Consider the following 20,292-nt stretch of genomic DNA (forward strand, 5'->3'; position numbering starts at 1 on the left):
AAGGACAGTTTACCCACCAGCCTCCAAGGGAAGATCGTGTTAAACACTGAGCTGAAGTGTTTACGAAGCAATGGAATATTTCAACATTACAATTGAGTACATTTATAGGCATCCGTTAGTCTCATGAAGCCATGGATTTGCACCTTGGAAAGTTTCCAGGGCGCAGGCCTGGGCAAGGTTGTATGGAAGACCAGCATTTGCCCATGCTGCAAGTCTCCCCTCTCCACGACACCAATGTTGTCCAAGGGAAGGGCATTAGGGCCCATACAGCTTGGCACTGGTGTCATCGCAGAGCAATGTGTGGTTAAGTGCCCTGCTCAAGGACACAACACACAGCCTCAGCCAAGGCTCAAACTAGCAACTCTCAAATCACTAGGCCAACGCCTTAACCACTTGGCCACACATTTAGGCATTGTGTGTATATACGTACCCACTTAAAGGGAATTTTGTAAGCATACTTACTTTTTAGTATATCTTCCTTTTTATAGGAAACTTTAGTTAAACTACAAATTTTGAATCCGCTAAATATATTATTCAAGGAATAATTCTATATTTAAGTCAGATTTTATTTCACTTATATGAAGTTTTATAGAACATAGTTGCATGGAAACATCATGTTTGCCAGTATAAAAACCAGAGCAATGCCAGGCTTAACAGCTAATAAATAATAATTACCAACATTAATTACCTTATCACGCTGCTGTGTTAGATATCGGTGGTTGATTTTCATTGAGAATGAGGAGGCCTGTTTTGAGACACCTCTGTCAGGCTGGAAAAAATGATGCATCCTTAAAAACGCACTGCAAGTAACAATCAGTATACCTATTTAAAGGCACACAAGCCATATTACAACACTTTTCAATTGTCTCCTGCACACAGTACCTGGTTCCCCCCGCTGCTTTAGCTAATTAACTGCGTCAAACAAAATAGAATCAGAATCAGGTTTAATATCACTGGCATATGTCGTGAAATTTGTTAACTTGGCGGCAGCAGTTCAACGCAATACATAATAATAGAGGAAAAAATGAATTACAGCAAGTATATAAAACACAGTTAAATTTAAAAAGTAGTGCAAAACAGAAATAAAAAAAGTAATGAAGTAATGTTCATGGGTTCAGCGTCCATTCAGAAATCAAGTCAAGTCATTTCGGCCATAAACTGCTGGTAGAGTACACAGTAAAAACGAAACAACATTCCTCCAGGACCATGGTACTACATGAAACAACACAAAACTACACTAGATGAAGTGAGACAACACAAGGCTGCACTAGACTATGTAAGACAACACAAAAAACTACACTAGACTACAGGACTACATAAAGTGCACAAAACAGTGCAGGGCAGTACAATAAATAATAAACAAGACAATAGGCACAGTAGAGGACACATTACAATATAATAATAAATGATGTAGATGTCAGTCTAGTCTCTGGGTACTAAGAAGTCTGATGGCTTGGGGGAAGAAACTGTTGAACAGTCTGGTCGTGAGAGCCTGAATGCTTCGGTACCTTTTGCCAGATGGCAGGAGGGAGAAGAGTTTGTATGAGGGGTGCATAGGGTCCTTCACAATGCTGTTGGCTTTACAGGTGCAGCGTGTAGTGTAAATGTCTGTAATGGCGGGAAGAGAGATCCCGATGATCTTCTCAGCTGACCTCACTATCCGCTGCAGGGTCTTGTGAACCGAGACGGATCTGATGGCAGATGGGAAGAAGCTGTTCCTGAATTGTTAATCGTTGAGTGTGCGCCTTCAGGCTTATGTACCTCCTTCCTGATGTTAACAATGAGAAGAGGGCATGTCCTGGGTGATGGGGCCCTTACTGATGGACACTGCCTTTTTGAGACATCGCTCCTTGAAGATGTCCTAGATACAGAGGCCAGTGCCCATGATGGAGCTGACTGAGTTCACAACTTTCTGCAACTTACTTCGATCCCGTGCAGTACCACCCCCCACCCACCAAACCAGATGGAGATGCAGCCAGTTTGAACACTCTCCACAGTACATCTGCAGAAATTTGCAAGTGAATCTCCTCAAGCTCCAAATGAAATATAGTCACTGTTGGGCCTCCTTTGTAGCTGCATCGATATGTTGGGTCCAGGTAAAATCCTGAGAGATATTGACACCCAGGAACTTGAAGTTGCTCATTCTCTCCACGTCTGATCCCTCTATGAGTACTGGTGTGTGTTTCCTCATCTTACCCTTTCTGAAGTCCACAATCAGCTCGTTGGTCTTACTGACGTTGAGTGCAAGGTTGTTACTGCGACAGCACTCAACTAGCTGGTATTCCTCACTCCTGTACGCCTTTTCGTCATCATCTGAGACTCTGCCAACTATGGTTGTATCATCATCTAATTTTAAAGGTGGTGTTTGAGCTGTGCCTAGCCACACAGTCAAGCGTGTAGAGAGAATAGAGCAGTGGGCTAAGCACACATCCCTGAGGTGTGACAGCGTTGATTGTCAGCGAGGTGGAGAAGTTATTTCTAATCCGCACAAATTGTGGTCTTCCGGTTAGGAAGACGAGGATCCAGCTGCAGGGGGAATAGGATTCATACTGAGTAGGATCTCCTAATTACTAAACTATTGATCTTTAGGAACTGGTAATAAAATCAATCTGAACCAGTTAAAACCAGGGATTGGTTTAGGCCCATTGAACTCTTAACCCTTTCCCTACCCCCTTTGATGCTCGCATATCTTCATCAGCTTTCACAAAAGCAAAATACTGCAGACACCAGGATTCTGAGATGCAAGAGAAAACTCTGGTTATACTCAGTTGATTGGACAGCAGCGCGTGGAGAGTGAAACAGAGTTCTTTAATTCTAATCATCCTCTTACAACAAGTCTTCTGTGTTCCCCACAGATGCCGCCTGGCCATTTGAGCATTCAGAGCAATTTCCATTTTGTTTTAAGTAGCTGCGATGGACTAATTGACAAACAAGAGAGGATCTGCAGATGCTGGAAATCCGAGCAACACTGATTCATCCCATCTTTCTTTCCTACCCTCGACATCCCACATTTCTTCATCCCTTTGTCAGATGGGCACACTGCAAAATGTTGCTCCTAATGCAAACAGGGAGGATCAAACCAGATTAGTTCAGACTTGTCGGTTGCCTTAATGTGGTGGATAGAAGCGTATGCGAGGTTGCATATAGACAACTTGAGGATAACTACAACTGAGTCTTTGAATTGCACGGAATTAGAAGTGGGATTATGAGATGGCTGGTATTAGGAAACAGGCACGGGGGTGAGGGGCAGGTAGGCTATAATAATTTCTCCAGGAACCTAATGTCGACTGTTTGCTTTTTTCGGTAGATGCTGCCTCGTCTGCTGAGTTCCTCCAGCATTTTGGGTGCGTTCCAGCCTCTGCCGATTTCCTCCTGTCTGTCTCCAGGGATCATGTAGAGATGCTTCAGTTTTTAATGTTTATGACTCAGTTGCAGGTTGACACAGGCAGATGGGAGGGAGGGAGGCCAATTAAACTTCAGGTTCATGGGCTTGGAATTTTAAAGCCATAAAGCACTCTTTTAGCGGTGCAAAACCTCTGAGGTCCTCCGCTGCCTCTCTACACTGTACCTCGTCTCCCAAAGATGGAAAGAAGATTCATCAGAATAACATCAGGGCTGAAAGGGTTAATCTCTGAGGATGGACTGGACTGAAACACGGTGTACTGGAGAAGCAAGGCATAATTGAGAACTCGTAACGAAAGAAGGACTCGTTGGAGGAATTAACTTCCAAAATGTGGTAAATCCAGGACAAGCCCTTTGACATCTGGGACTGAATCACTTCGCAGATTGTACAGGAAAATTGGAATTCTCACCCCAAAAGGCTGCTGATTCTGGAGGTCAGCTGCCTTCATTTTGGACATAGAGTAAAGATGTAGAGGTTTGGGGCTGAAGGTATACAGCTGCAGTTCAGAGCCACTGTTATCTAACTGCCTGCACTCATCTTCCACCTATATCCTGCCCTCCTTGAAGGAAGCTTCCCCTCACTGTGCCTTGCTCAGTACTCTTGTAAGATTTAGGAGTTTGAGGAGATTTGGTTTGTCATCTAACACACTCGAAAACTTGTACAAATGTACAGTGGTGAGCATTCTAAACCGCTGGATGGGAGGGGTGGCTACCGCGAAGGATCGAAGTAAGTTGCAGGAAGTTGAAAAATTAGTCAGCTGCATCATGGGCACTGGCCTCTGTAGAATCCAAGACACCTTTATGGAGCAGTGCCTCAGAAACGCGGCGTCCATCATTAAGGACCCCCACCACCCAGGACATGCCAACTTCTCATTGTTACCATTAGGAAGGAGATACAGTAGCCTGAAGGCACACACTCACTGATTCAGGAACAGCTTCTTCCCCTCTGGCACCTGATTTCCACATGGACATTAAACCCATGAACACTACCTCACTACTTTTTTTATTTCACAAACAAGAAAATCTGCATATGCTGGAAATCCAAGCATCACACACAAAAGTTCCTAAGTTCCTCCAGCATTTTGTGTGTGTGTGTGTCACTTTTTTATTTATTTCTGTTTTGCACTACTTGTTTTAACTATTTAATATACGTATATATTTACAGTAATTCATTTTTTTCTCTATAGTTTTTTCCTCTATATTTATCAAGTATTGCATTGTACTGCTGCTGCAAAGTTAATAAATTTCACAACATATGCTGGTGATATTAAACCCGATTCTGATTTTACCTCTATTTCAAAATTATAAATTGCAAGAATTAAGCTCTTGAGTACAAGTTGCATTGAGCACTGTTCAAAATGCCCAGAGGCAGATTTGGATCAGTGTTGGTCTGTTTGCTTGCTTTCTCTTAAAACAATGATCCGAATGTAGAATGCCTGCAGCTTCAAGTCCCTGGGCATCAACATCTCAGAGGATCTGTCCTGTGCCCAACGTACTGATGCAATCGCAAAGGAGCCATGCCGGCAGCTCACCTTCATTTGGAGCTTGAGGAGGTTTGGTTTGTCACCAAGTCTAGCAAATTCCTGCATATTGGTGGTGGTGAGCATTCTGATTGGCGGCTCATTCTGATTGAAAGGAAGCTCCAATGCACAGGATCGCAAGAGGGGGGCAGAGGGTCGACAACACCGCTAGCTCCATCACGGGTACAACCCTCCCCAACATCAAGGAAATCTTCCAAAGGCGGGGCCTCGAGAAGGTGGCATCCATCATTAAGGACCCTCAGCATCCGGGATGTGCCCTCTTCTCATTGATCTTACCAGGGTGGAAGCACGGAAGTCTGAAGACCCACATTCAACACTTCAGGAACAGCTTCTTCCCCAATGCCACTGGATTTCTGAACAGTCCGTGAACCCGTAAACACTACCTCGCTGTTTCTCTTTCGGACTTTTTATTTATTTGTGACTCAGTCATTTTTATGTCTTACTCGGGTCTGCTACAGCAAAACTACACATTTAATGACATATCAGTGACGATAAACCTGATTCTGATTTTAGGAAACAACCTGCAAGTTTACCGATGACGCCAATGGGCATGAGTGTCAGGATGGTGGCCAAACCCAATCGTCACATGCAGACCTCAACGTCTTGGGCGGAATGGTCTGGTGAGAGCTAAACCAAGCCTAATCTGGAGATGTCCGATGTTATCCACATGGAAAGCTGACAATGAGGTGGAAGAAGATTGCAACTGCCTAGCAATCAAATCACAGAGGTGACCTTATCAAATAGCAGAGAAGGATTGAGGGACTGTGTGACCTCATCCTACCCATATTTCTGTTCAAACATAGTGTCTGCCATCTCAGATCAGGAAACCAAGAATAAACCCAGGAATGGAAAGGTTAATGTACAAGCAGCAATTGATGACTTTGGACCTACGCTCACTGGAGTTCAGAAGAATTGGGGGGGGGGGGGTTCTCATTGAAATTTATCGACTGTTGAAAGGCCTAGATGGAGTGGATGTGCAGAAAATGTTTCCTATAGTGGGGCAGCTTACAACCAGAGGACACAGGTAGAGTGGATGTGGCAAGGACGTTTCCTACAGTGGGGGAGTCTAGAATCAGAGGACACAGCCTCAGAATAGGATGAAGGATAAACAGAGATGAGGAGGAAGTTCTTTAGCCAGAGTGTGGTGAATCTGTGGAATTCATTGCCATAGATGGCTGTGGAGACCAAATTAATGGGAATATTTAAAGGGGAGGTTGATAGATTTTTGATTAGGCAGGGTGTCAAAGGTTACAGGGCAGGAGAATGGGGTTAAGAGGGAAAATAAATCAGCCATGATGGAATGGCAGAGCAGACTCAATGGGCCAAATGGCCTAATTCTGCTCCTATGTCTTCTAGTCTTATGGTCTTAATGGCATACACTTGGAGCAAAATATATATCCCTATCCCTTGAAACTACCTTCAGCCTCTGCTATCCAAACCTGCTTAACAGCTTTCACTTTTCCTGGGCAGTCCTCATGCAACATCGGCCTTAAATCTCTTCCTAAACCTTTCTATCCTCCTTAAGACCTTCTGTTGTTGACAAGGCTTTTTGGACGCCTCCTCATTTGAGTCACTGTCAGATTCTGTTTAGTAATTCCCCTGAGGTGGTAAAACGAAAGCCATTGTTCCATTGACACTGCCCGCTGAAACCAGTCTTAAATCGGTTCCTTGCCCAAACAGTAGTAAATGCCCTGAAGGACACCAAATCCATTTACTGCAATACATTAACAATCTACACACTTACCATGTCGTACTTAGTGTCTGCGGAAGCATCTCGCATTCTGCTTTTGGAGAAAGTCCGCTGAGAGACTTCCCGGTCTGTCTAAGAGGGAATATTATCCATTAAGTGTTTTTCTTCCATTATTTTTCCTCAAACTATCCCAAAATTAATTTCCCTGGAAATTCTCTCAATCATCTGCCCACATTGTGGTTGGAACTCCCACAGATGCCAGCCCTGATTTTAACTATTTGGATCTGAAGAATTTAATCCTTGCTTCTTACCAAGAATCCATTAAACTATTTATGTCTGACAACTAGACCCCAAATAAATCTCCAAATAAAGTGGGCAAAAACTATTAATGAACAATAAAATAGCATCTGGTCACAGGGGATCCCACACTCTCTGACCCAGGAGCCAGCTGGCCAGAAGGTGCCCTCTCAACTTCCAAAAAATGTATTATCCTCCCACAGGGAATTCAGGGAAGTCCCACAGGGAATTCTTGGGCCTCGTCGCCATGGCCACCATCCTCCACCCACAAGAGACTGCTCTCCTAGATTAAAATGAACCCCACGCGTCCAAGGAACTCCTCAGACCTGAAACGACTTCCTCTGGCCAATTGACACGACCCTTTGTGTGGCTGGGTTGCTGGTGGGAATTGGGAGCAATTTCATAAAGTTTTATTTAACATTTTAACATACAAAGATACCCTCCAGCACCACGTCTGGCACCAAGGAGTGTTGGGCAGTATTGGTGCCAGATGACAAAGGCATTGTCATTAAGGAATAAGCACTGGAATTGACTGGTATAGAGAGAGGATAATGAAATAGTGAATTAGTCGGGCATCTTTTCCTCCCCGTCCCAGCACTGGTAATTTATTCACTTTAAAGTTGCCTGACTAATTCACTGTTTCATTGTTCTCTCTCTCCATGTCAGTCAATTCCAGTGCTTATTCCTCAATGGCAATGCCTTCATCATTTTCTTAATTTGTGCAAACAAATGGGAAGTATTTGTGGAGAGCCAGACCTATCTTCCACTTGGGACAACTGCTCTGCCCGTAACCGCAAGAAATTGCAGAGAACTGTGAACGCAGCCCAGTCCGTTACGCAAACCAGCCTCCCTTTCATTCACTCTGTCCACACCTTCCACTGCAACATAGTCAAGAAATTCTCCCACCCTGGCCATTCTCTCTTCTCCCCTCTGCAACTGGCCAGAAGATATAAAAGCCCGAGAGGATGTACCATCAGGCTCGAGGACAGCTTCTATCCCACTGTACAGACTAAGAGATGGAAGTCTTGATCTCCCAATCTACCTCATTGAGATCCCGGCACTTTATCTGTCTACCTGCACTGCTCTTTCTCTGTAATTATAACACTGAATTCTGATGTTTTAAAAATGTACGTATGGATTGAGTGATAAGTCTGGATGGCACCCAGACAAAAGACTCCTGCAAACACAAGAGATTCTGCAGATGCATGAAATCCAGAGCAACGCACAAAATGCTGGAGGAACTCAGCAAGTCAGGCAACACTTACAGTAGGAAGTCCTGTTTAAGGGTCTCGGCCCAAAACGTCGACTGTTTATTCCCTTCCATAGATGTTGCCTGACCTGCTGAGTACCACCAGCATACACAGCCTCAGAATAGTGGGGCATCCTTTTAGAACGGAGATGAGGAGGAATTGCTTTAGCCAGAGAATGGTGAATCTGTGGAATTCATTGCCTCAGGCAGCTGTGGAGGCCCAAGTCATTGGGTATATTTGAAGCAAAGGTTGATAGGTTCCTGACTAGTCAGAGCATGGAAGGGTATGGGGAGAAGGCACGCGATTGGGCCTGAGAGGAAAATGGATCAGCCATGATGAAATGGCGGAGCAGACTCAATGGGCCAAATGGCCTAATTCTGTTTCTATATCTTACAGTCATATTTTGTGTGTTGCAAACAAATTTCACTGCATCTCAGTAAACGTGACAATAATAAATCAATATCAATACCCAGGTTGATAGTTTGCCTCCAGAAGAAACTACTCTTTCCTTTTTTAATCCCTTTTCCATTTAAGTATTTATAGAATACCTTTGGGAGTTCTTTTCTTCCCCCTGCTGGTTTTCATGCACCCTCTTTGCAGTCAAAACCCATAGCTTTTGGAGATTGATTTTTAACTTAACCAACGTCAGGAATTGTCTGTCATCTCAGCTGTTCAGAAAATATCAAGGAGATAAACAATGAAACATTAAAAAAACCAGGAACAGCCACTAACCTCTTTCTGTTGAAATCTCCTGGGATAGACCTTACTCATGCTCGATTCTTCCTCGAGGCGATGGGATATCGTAGATTCTCTTTGTGTTCTACCCACGTTGGTAGGGATTAAGTCACGATATGCCTCAGTAACCGGCCTGTTGCAAGACAGTTGAAGTGACCTCACTCAGAGACACTGGGTTTAACGGGGAAACAAATCCTCCATTGGGTTTCCTTACCATTTACATTAGATAACTCAAACAGAAAGTGAGGCCATTCAGCTCATCCTACCTCCTCTGCTAGCCCTCCCCCTCATGCTCCTTTCCTTTACAGACTCCGGGAGCATTGAAACAAATTTCAATCCTTCACCCATAGGGTGGCTTGGTAGCATAGTGGTTAGCACAACGGTTTACAGTGCAGGCGACCCAGGTTCAATTCCCGCTGCTGCCTGTAAGGAGTTTGTACGTCACTCGCCGTGACCACATACAGTCCATACTGTACCAGCTGGTAGGTTAATTGGTCATTGCAAATTGTCCCATGTTTAAGCTAGGGTTAAATCGGGCGAGTGCTGGGTGGCGTGCCTCGAAGGACCAGAAGGGCCTTGTTAGAGCGATTTTTGGGTTCAGCACATTCGCATTTAGCAATTGACTCCTCAGCCACCAATCTCCAAATCTGAATGTAAATTGTAGATTCAATTTAAATGAACAATAGGTTCCTAAAATCTGTGTATCACAGACTGGACAAAACTGATTAAAATTCATCTTGATGTCAGTGGTGTGGGTGCAAATCGTGTGGTGTGAAGTTTGTGTGTAGTTTCAAAGAAAGCATTGTAAATATGGAATTGACCTTTGATGTTCAGCACATAAAATACCAAGCCCCACGTTCGGCCAGCCAGACCTTTCGAAAAGCCTCTCCGCATGCCGCCCGCTGCTTCATATCTACCAATACTTTTCTCCGGTGACTTCATTCACGCAACAACAGACCTATTCCACGCTGTATCTCAATTAATCAATAAGTATAACCTGCCCAGCCCATCAAACATCATTTTGTTCCCCGTACATTCCCGTCAATTATCCTAGGCCCTCTGAAACACCCAAAGACGATGTCAGAGCGCTGTGACTCTTTGCATGCAGCTCCCTGCAGGTCTATTTCCTTCAATGATTGTACTCTTTGAAATCTAAATTCTGAGCCTTTAACTATCTGCACTGCACTTTCTCTGTAATTGTCAAGTTCTGTTATTGTTTTCCCTTGTACTAACTCAATGTACTTACGTTTGAAATGATCTGTATGAATGGCATGCAAAGTTTTTCACAACCAAGAGTCATAGTCATCGTCGGCATCTTGCCCTTCATTAGGACAGTAGGAAACTTTTCCTCACTGCAAGGGTGTGAGTAAGAAGCTTCGAAGGGATTTTTTCCCTGCGGAATGGTGGTTGGAGGCTGAGGCTCCTACACACTGGAAAAAGTACAAAGCCCTGCCAGCTTACATCCCCACGCATACAAACAGCTCACGGGAATGGAACCATGCTGTGACCCGGGGTGGGCCTGTGTCCGGACAAGGTCCGAAATCGTTAAGGCAAAGAGGCCACGTGCCAACTGAGATTCGTATAGATGGGTACGTGGTGGTTGCCTTGGAAACAGTGGGCTGAAGGGCCTGTTTCTGTGCGCTATGATTCAGTGACTAAGTAGAAAGCTGCACTAGCCCTTCTCCCAGTTACTCACCACTTCAACAGGCCCTGGCACGGGTTCAGACGGTGGCTTTCCAGCCTGGAATCTGGAGACTGCTGAACACTCACACTGCCCCCGGGGACTTCACCCAGACCCCTGCGTGGCAGCACTGAAGCCGCAGGGTCAGTGTTTCACGGTGCCGAAGGCCACCTTCACCCGGAGCCCGACCTGGCCGCACCGAAGCCGGAGAGACGGAGTTCCACTGTGCCGAAGGCCACACAGCCGGCTGTACGGGAGTGGCTCAGTTACGAGATTATCAGTTGGCACATCCACTGCCGATCTCAGGGGAAGTCTAGGCCCATTAGTTTAGCTTCTACTGGGAGGATGTTGCTATAGACTAACTGTATTCCCACTTGGGGAAATTAAACTGATAGAGAAAGGCCAATGTTAATGGTTAAGTGAAGGCCAAGTCAAAAGCAATTAATTAAACTTGTGGCAGTATCGGGAGTTGTGTTCAGAAGAGTATCCATGGAGTAGTTTACATGGATTTCCAATGTGTTTTCAACAAGGTCAAATTAAGGCTTAAAGAGATAAATTTTTGATCTAATTGATTAAACACGATCAAAGGAAAATACTTAAACTGGAAGGAAAGGATTTGTCCTGGGATCACAAGAATGCTGTAATTGGTTAATCATGTTCCACAGCAGACACTCTGTACTGAACACTAGTGGGAGGAGACTGCCAAACAGAAAGAGAGAAAGATTCACGGATGTGCTGAAACCCATCTGCCCACCTCTGTAGACTAGCACAGTCCAGTGCAGCAGAGGTGATCACCTTCCCCCACCCCCACCCCAACCCCAGCCTCCACCGCCACCCACCAAAATGGCTGCCAGTGTGGATCCTTTCCATTCTGGCCTCAAACACACATCTTTACGATGGCAACCGTTGGTGCTAGACCAAGTGTTGGGGCCTCGTCATCTTCTGCTTCCTCCCCTGGTTGAGAAGGTACAAGAATTTAATAAGCAGGGAACTACAGGTGCTGGACTAAGATGACCACAACCTTGTCATAGGGTTTGGAGGCTTGCATGTCTCAGCGACCCAGGGAGCTATGATGGCTGGAGTCAGGGCCTTGTGCTTTGGTAGGGTCACCCATGCCAAAGGTCAAGGGGTAGAGGCAAGACTAAATGTGGTCCACCAGTCCTCCAGGTTTTGGGGGTTCAGCTTACGGCTAACAACCCAGATCAGGTTAAAAACTGTTATGGAAACAGCAATGAAGAGTCATTCTACGTTTGAGTGTGACGGTATTCCTGAGACTCCATTCAGGATTTGCATGACTGACGGGAGTGAAAACCGAGAGGAGGTTACTGGCATGATGAAGGAAGCCCTGAACACCGCCAAGACCAAAATTGGTTTTGGCCAAGGACGATCAGAGATGGAAGGCTTCTTTGGTGCCCAAAATGCCAGTAGCATAACGCGCATTAAGTAAGTCAGTTTGGATGCTGGAACGCTGGATACGGGGTTTGTATCGGCTGTGGTCTGTAGCTCACAGTTTCAGCCCAGGTTTTTGTTCCTCCTCTTTCTCTGTCCTTATTCACACGTCTCCTCCCAACCACAGCAATGATGCTCACCCTCAATCATTCAGTCTCTCTTGGTCCCCACCCTATCACAGACATTTCTTTGTGCCCTCTTCTCTGCAACTTCTAAGTTTTCCTGGTCTTGATGAAAATTCATCGATCTGAACCATTAATACTTCACCTATCTTCACAGATACAGCTGAGTAGCCACTGTGTGTCTTGTGTTTTCTGTTTTCCTTAGGGAAGGGTCTGGGGTCCAGTTCTGGATTAGAGTCACAGAGCCATCCAGCACAGAAACAGGCCACTCGGCCCATCAGCTCTACGCCGACTATTTACAGTCTGTCCTCGAGTAACAAATGGGTTCCCTTTTTTTTTTAACAGCTGTCTCAAGTTAATTTTGTCAGGTAATACAGAAGAGTCACTTGATACGGCAAATCATATGGGCATTGTAATGAAAGGCATCAGGTAAGAGTGAGGAGAAAGAACAATCACTAAAAGTAGAGAGAGGAAGCTAAGACACGAGGGATTCTGCAGATGCTGGAAATCTTGAGCAACACACACGAAATCTGGAGAAGCTTGGCAGGTCAGGCAGCACCTATGGAGGAAAATGACATTTCAAAGGTAAGGGGGTGTCAGGATATCAGAGCCAAGTTGTTTTACACAGGAATGTCAGAGGCAAGTTTGTTTGTTTTTTTTTTAATACACAGAGCGCTGGGTAGGTGGAACACACACTGCCAGCAGAGATGATAGAGGCAGATACATTGGGGACTTAGATGGGCATATAGATGATTTAAAAATTGAGGGTTATGTGGGAAGGAAGGGTTAGTTTGATTCTGAGTAACACATACAAAAATGCAGGAGGAACTCAGGTCAGGTAACATCCACGGAAAGGAATAAACTGTTGACGTTTTGGGCTAACAGCCCTCATCAGCACAGGAAAGGAAGGGGGCAGAATCCAGAATAAGGTGGTGGGAAGAGGGGAAGGAGCACAAGCTAAAGATGGTATCTGATGCCAGCTGGGTGGATGAAGTGAGGAGCTGGGAGGTGATTGGTGGAAAAGGCAAAGGGCTGGAGAATCTGGTAGGAGAGGGTAGTGGACCACAGGAGAAAGGAGAGGGAGGACATCAGAGTGAGATGTTAGGCAGGTAAGAAGAGGGAAGCAGGGAGCCACAACAGGGAATAGAAGAGGAGGGAAGGGGGAGGGAAAGAGTTACCGGAAGTTAGAGAAGTTGATGTCCATGCCACCAGGTTGGAGGCCACCCAGGTGGAATATGAGGTGTTGCTCCTCCAACCTGAGGATGGCCTCATTGTGGCCGTAGAAAAGGCCATGAACTGACACGGCAGAATGGGAGTGGGGACTGGAATTAAAACGTTTGGCCACCGGGAAACCCTGCTTGTCGTGGATAGAGCGAAGTGGTCCCCCAATCTCTCCGGATCTCACCAATGCAGAGCAGGCTTCGTCAGGAGCACTGTATACAGTAGACGACCCCAACAGGTCTGTAGGTGAAGTGTTGCCTCACCTGGAAGGACTGTTTGGAGCCCGGAATGGCGGCGAGGGAGGAGGTGAATGGGCAGGTGAGGCAACTTTTTCCATTTGCAGGGCTAAGTGCCAGGAGGGAGATGAGTAGGGAAAGTCGAATGGACAAGGGAATCACAGAGGGCACACTCCCTGCAGAAGGCAGAGAGTTGGGGGTGGGGAGGAGTAAGATGTATTGGTGGTAGGAACCCATTGAAAATGGTGGAAGTTGTAGAGGATGATATGTTTGGATGTGGAAGCACGTGGGTTGATAGGTAAGGACAAAAGGAACTCTACCCCTGTTAGGACGGTGGCTAGATGGGGTGAGGGCAGATGTGGGTACAGGCAGCATCAATGGTGGAGGAAGGGAAGAGATCTCTGGTGTTCTGGAAAGGAAAGCCTCATCCTGAGAATAGATTTGGTGGAAACAAAGGAACCGAGAAAAGGGAAATGACGTTATTATAACAGGTGACAGGATGGAAAAAAGTATAGTCGAGATAGCCGTGAGAGTTGGTAGGTTTATAAAAGCAATTGGTAGACAGTTTGTTCCCAGAGACAGAGAGATCAAAAAAGGGGGAGATATGTCAGAAATGGCCAAGTGAACTTAAGGGCAGGGTGAAAGCTGGAGGCAAAATTGATTAAATTAACGAGCTCAGCACGGGTGCATGAAGCAGCACCAATGCAGCTGTTCTTTTTAGAGTACGTTAAAAGGTCAATCTTAGAGTATCTTGAAAGGTCAGCACAGCATTGTGAGCCGTAGGGTTTGTACTGTGCTGTAACGTTCTACGTTCTAGATGCTGCCTGACCTTCAGAGTTCCTCCAGCATTTTCTGTTTTGCAGAAGAAGAAATTAGTTCTGCTGTTCACAAAATCTGTACATTGGACTTTTGAGTTTAACAAGATCATGGGAGCTGTTCCTATGTTAAAGTCTGTCCCGAGCCTTATAGGCCGGTGCTTATGCCGGTTTCCGTGGCGTAAAGCTACTGAGAGTATGAGACTCCCCCCCCCCCCCGCCCCCGGATAGGACGCCAGTCTATCGCGAGGTTAACCCCCAGCATTTTTGCCGGTACCCATTTTCAACTGGGTGGACTGGAGCAGTATTTGGTTAAGTGCCTTGCTCAAGGACACAACACACTGCCTCGGCTGGGGCTCGAACCCACGACCTTCAGATTGCTAGTCTAGCGCCTTAACCACTTGGCCACACGCCACACTTGTTCCTATGTTGGATGTTTGTAACCCCGAGACAACCTGCATACCAGCACTTGGTCCATGGCCTACTGTGCCTTCTTTCACACTTTCAGCCGCTTCTTGGAGCATGACAACAAAGATTCAGTTTGCAAAGAGATCCCTCTGCTCCTTGCTGCCATCCATCTTTCTGCCATGAAGAACAGACCACAGAGGACAAGGCAGTCAGCGTATGGGGAACACACACAAGATGCTGGAGGAACTCAGCAGGCCAGGCAGCATCTTTGGAAAAAAGTACAGTCCATGTTTCAAGCCGAGACCCCAAAATCAATTGTACTTTTTTCCATAGAAGCTGCCTAGCCTGCTGAGTTCCTCCAGCATTTTGTGTGTGTTGTTTGGATTTCCAGCACCTACAGATTTTCTCTTGTTTGTAGTCAGAGTATGGGGACACGGTTTATACACCATAACCAACGAGCAGCCCAGACTGCAATCATTACAGGGCAGGAGGAGCTTAACATATCAACAAAGAACACTGGTTAATCACACTCTCCAACCCCCAATCTCTGTCTCAGTAAAACAGCCAGCATAATCAAAGACCCACCCACCCGGGACATTGTCTCTTCTCCCCCTCCTGTCGGGCAGAAGATACAGAAGCCCGAAAGCACCTACCACCAGGCTGAAGGACCATCAGTTTCTATCCTGCCTTTATCAGACTCTCGAACGGTCCTCTTGTATGATAAGATGGACTCTCAGCCTGAAAATCTACTTCATTATGACCTTGCACCTGCACTGCATCTTATCGATAGTCTGTTTTTAAACACTTTATTCTGTATTGTTGTTGTTTTACCTTTCTACAGAGGCAGACAGATTTAAGAGGGTCCAGGGGAGGTTCACAAGAATGATTCTGGGGATGAAAGGGTTAATATATGATGAGTGTTTGATGGCTCTGGGTCTGTGCTCACTGGAGTTTAGAAGAATGAGGGTGGATCTCATTGAAACCTACCGAATATTGAAAGGTCCAGATGGAGTGAACTTGGAGAGGGTGTTTACCTTGATCTATCTCAGTGTACCCCTGTAATGCTTTGATCTGTATGGGGGACAAGCTTCTCATGGCACCTTGGGACATGTGGGCAAAATGAAGCCAATGCTTCATTTCAGGGGTTTTCCAAATTAGTCTTTCCCATCCCACACTCTTAATACCCTCCGGGAAATTATGGTACAATCAATCCCTGGTTTTTAGGGAGAACCTCGCAAAAGTTCCTGTGACCCTCCCAGAACTTTAAACTCCTTCTTCTCAAATCAACAGCCATGCTTGTGGTGCGGGAGTACAGTCAAGATGTGTTGGGGAGAAGGCGGGTGTGATCGGAGCTCTTTGTCATCGATGGGTAAATCAGTCAGTGACATGAGGGTACAGGGAGATGGCCCAGGGACTGTGTCTTGTTGTTCCTCTAGTCAGCACCACAGTGCAGCTGGCAGCGCTGGAGGCACACAGCACTCACAAACTGGTTCAGTCATGCCACTGTCACTGTTTCCGTCTGGGCTTCTCCTCCACCAGGTGCTCTGCTTCCCTCCCACAATTCAAACACGAGTTAGTTGTTCAGTCAGTTGGATACTTTAGGTTATCCGCAGGTGTAAGTGGGTGGCAGGAGGACTGGTGGCAAGGTAACACAGCGGTTAGCTCAACGCCTTACAGTACCAGTGACCCGAGTTCAATTCCCGCTGCTGGCCTGTAAGGATTCTGTACGTTCCCCCCGTGACCACGTGGGTTTCCTCTGGGTGCTCCTCTTTCCTCCCACAGTCCAAAGACATACGGGTTGGTAGGTTAACTGGTCATTGTAAATTGTTCTATGATTAAGCTCAGATTAAACTGGGGGATTGCTGTGCGGCGTGGCTCGAGGGCCCGGAAGGGCTTACTCAGCACAGTATCTCAGTGACAATAATAATCGGGAGACTCAATGGGCGTGTGGGCGAGCAAAAGTTACAACTTCAACAACACCAATGATGGAATGTTCTGAGAGCTGGCATGGACTTGAAGGGCTGAACAGCCTCCTAGGTTGCAAGAAACTATGGAAAGTGCAGCTCAGATTCAAAGGCAGCTGTCCTGCTTCAATCTGACTCTTGAATACATCTGTTATACGCTAAAATATGAATTATCGATTTCCCAGCCTACCTCGTTGTGGCCCCTTCCACTTAATCTGTCTACCTGCACAGCACTCTCTCTGTAACTGTAACACTATATTCTGCATTCTGTTTTTCTTTTCACTCACTTACTGCCTGTTACACCACTGGTGTTTAGGGCAGCAATGAATATCCTCCATCTCTGTCTGTATACAAGGGATCTTCATTGCTGTTTCCATACAATTGTTTTTTGACCAGTCAGGGTTGTTAGCCTGGAGCTGAACCCCCAAACCTGGAGGACTGGAGGACCAGTGGACCACTCTTATTCTGGCCCCTATCCTTTCACCTAGGTGACCCTACCAAGAGCCAAAGCACAAGGCCCTGACTCCAGCCAACACAGCTCTCCGGGTCCATGAGGCAGGCAAGCCTCCAAACCCTACGACAAGGTTGTAATCCTCTTGGAGGTTTCTCTTCACTAGCTCAATGTAACTATGTATGGAATAATCTGTCTGTCTAGGGGACATGACGTCAAGATTTGGGGGAGTCAATTTAGGATGAAGATGAGGAGGAACCGCTTTTCCCAAAGAGTGGACAATCTGTGGAATTTCTCTGCCCAATGAACCAGTGGAGACTATCTCAAGGCAAAGTTGGATAGAGTTTTGACAAGGTTGGATAGATTTTTGCATAGGTGGGGAATTAATGGTTACGGGGAAAAGGCAGGTAGCTGGAGATAAGTCCATGGTCAGATCAACCATGATCTATTTGAATGGCGGAGCAGGCTCAATGGGCCAGGTGGCCTACTCCTGCTCCTATTTCTTATGTTTAAAGCAAAAGCTTTTTACCTATAATAGTAACAAACCAGTCCAATTCTTCCTGTCTCGGTCACAAACCATCTAAGCAGTATTGTGAATTCACCTCCACATGAGTGTCGTGAAGTTGCTGCGTCAGTACATTAATTGCACAGTAAACTCACAACAAATATTAAGTCTGACCATTTATAACGCTATTAATGAGTAGTTTTCTCTTATTCAGAAAGTGGACGATTATAATGATGGAGTTCCTGCGTGCAATGACCATTTTTAAAATTATATTTGAAAAGCAACGAAATTGCAGATGCTGGAAATCTGCAAGATTCAAAGTGCATTTATTATCAAAGCAGCCCTGAAATTCGTCTTCTCCACATACAGCCACGAAACAAAGAACCACGAATCAACCATTTAAAGAAAAAAACACCAACTCCCCCCTCCCACCACATGCAAAAAGCAACATAAAAAACAAGTGAAAACACTGAGTATAAAACACAAAATCAAAGGCATATTTTAGTTCAGTTCAGCTCAGTGTTCATTATCTGCAGTCCGTCCCGATTCAAAAACCACCCAGTAGAAGCAACGGAGTGACCAGAACTAGAACACTTTATAAACCTGAATTAGAGTCCAAGTCTACAAACTGTGGCAATTAAACCTTGCTCTGGTCCCATTCTCCAGAGAGATCATTCGAATGCAAGGACCTTCCTGGAGGGCAGCGAGCGAGAGGGAGGGAGAGACCGTCACATGCAGAAGAACAAACAAAACTGCTGCAGGAGGTCAGGCAGGATCTGTAGAGGGAGAACAGGAGTCAGTGACCTGAATGTCTGGGACAGTAGTGAATAACGTGGCAGTGCTTCGTCAATGAAGCAGTGCTTCCCCCATCAAGGGAAGTCAATGACTTGAAATATTAGCTTTGTTACTCTCTCCACGGATGCTGCCTGACCTGTTGAGTGTTTCCAGTATTTCCTACTTCATTTAACATTTTCAATGTTTTTATGCTTTTCAATTACTTTTGACTTGGTGCCACCTCATGAAAATTCCTGCTCCTCTCTCCCTTTGCTTCCCTTCCCTTGTTGTTCTGATAAAGAAATCTTTGAACTGAAACATCAGCTCTCCTTCTCTCTCACATCAAGCACTCTATAAGAAAGCAGCATCTATCATCAAGGACCCCCAATCATCCAGGTCATGCCCTCTCCCCACTACCACCATTGGGCAGGAGATACAGGAGCCACACAATCAGATTCAGGAACAGTTATTACCCTACAACCGTCAAGCTCCTGAACCAAAGTGGATAACATCAATCAACACAACTCTGAACTGATTCTACAACCTACAGACTCACTTTCACAGTCTCTTTTACAACATGTTCTCAGTATTTTTTCTTTGTACTATTTGTCTTCTGAAGCACATTGGTTGTTTGTCAGTCTTTGTTTATGTATAACTTTTCATAACTTTTCACTATTGCACATAAGTTTCCTAAGTTTCATAACTTTTCACTATTGCACATCTTTATTTTCCTGTAAATGCCTACAAGAAGATGAATCTTAAGATAGTATACGATAACACATATATACTTTAATAAATTTACTTTGAACTTTGAATTCTCCACAGATGCTGCCTGGCCTGTTTCAGCAATTTTGTATTTGTATTTCAAACACTATTTCATATTTAATCCTCCTCTCCCAGAATCCATCCTTTTCCTTGAATCCACCCCAGCTTTGTCACATTCACTCCACTACTTCTCTCAATCCTTTCATCTCACTGGTAGATGAAAGGCAGAGGCTGATAGATTCCTGATTCTTCAGCTGTCCATCGATTTTCGATGATGACTGAGGCCTGGACAAGGTTGTATGGAAGACTGGCAGTTGCCCATGCTGCAAGTCTCCCGTCTCCACACCACCGATATTGCCCAAGGTAAGGGCACTAGGACCTATACAGGTTGGCACTGGTGTCGTCGCAGAGCAATGTGTGGTTAAGTGCCTTGCTCAAGGACACAACACAAGGCTTGAACTAGCGACCTTCAGCTCACTAGACCGACGCTTTAACCACTTGGCCACTTGATTAGTCAGGGCAGGAAGGGATACGGGGAGAAGGCAGAAGATTGGGGCTGAGAAGGAAATGGATCGGCCATGATGAAATGGTGCAGCAGACTCGATGGGCTGAATGGCCTAATCTGCTCCTATCTCTTACGGTGAGGTAGATTCTAATAGAAATAGAGAAAACCTACAGCACAATACAGCCCCTTCGGCCCACAGAATTGTGCCGAACATGTCCCTACCTTAAAAATTACCAGGCTTACCTATTTTACTAAGCTCCATGTACCTATCTAAAAGTCTCTTAAAAGACCCTATCATATCTGCCTCCACCACCGCTGCCGGCAGCCCATTCCATGCACTCACCACTCTCTGAATTCTGTGGGTTTCTGTCCGTTTCTTGCCACATCCCAAAGATGTGCAGCTTGGTAGGTTCACAATCAAAGAGAAAATCTGCAGGTGCTGGAAATCCGAGCAACACACACAAAATGCTGGAGGAGCTCA

At 45.5% G+C, this 20,292-nt stretch overlaps 1 protein-coding gene and 1 non-coding gene across 7 annotated transcripts in view; both read right to left on the minus strand.

Annotated features, from left to right (window-relative positions):
• The window catches only part of LOC140204863 (TRIO and F-actin-binding protein-like), a 301,234-nt gene that overhangs the window by 201,835 nt on the left and 79,107 nt on the right, over positions 1-20,292 (minus strand). For all 6 annotated transcript variants that reach the window (XM_072271741.1, XM_072271739.1, XM_072271738.1 and 3 more), the window contains 3 exons: positions 8,913-9,048; positions 6,688-6,765; positions 689-769 (listed from right to left, as the gene is read on the minus strand). In XM_072271741.1, the coding sequence (XP_072127842.1) occupies positions 689-769; positions 6,688-6,765; positions 8,913-9,048 (295 nt within the window). The remainder of the gene's footprint in view (positions 1-688; positions 770-6,687; positions 6,766-8,912; positions 9,049-20,292) is intronic.
• On the minus strand, positions 14,781-14,854 carry trnaa-agc (transfer RNA alanine (anticodon AGC)). The gene has a single exon. It is a non-coding gene; the product is annotated as a tRNA-Ala (tRNA).

The sequence above is a fragment of the Mobula birostris genome, chromosome 11 (assembly GCF_030028105.1).
Source record: "Mobula birostris isolate sMobBir1 chromosome 11, sMobBir1.hap1, whole genome shotgun sequence".
In the NCBI taxonomy this organism is placed as follows: domain Eukaryota; kingdom Metazoa; phylum Chordata; class Chondrichthyes; order Myliobatiformes; family Myliobatidae; genus Mobula; species Mobula birostris.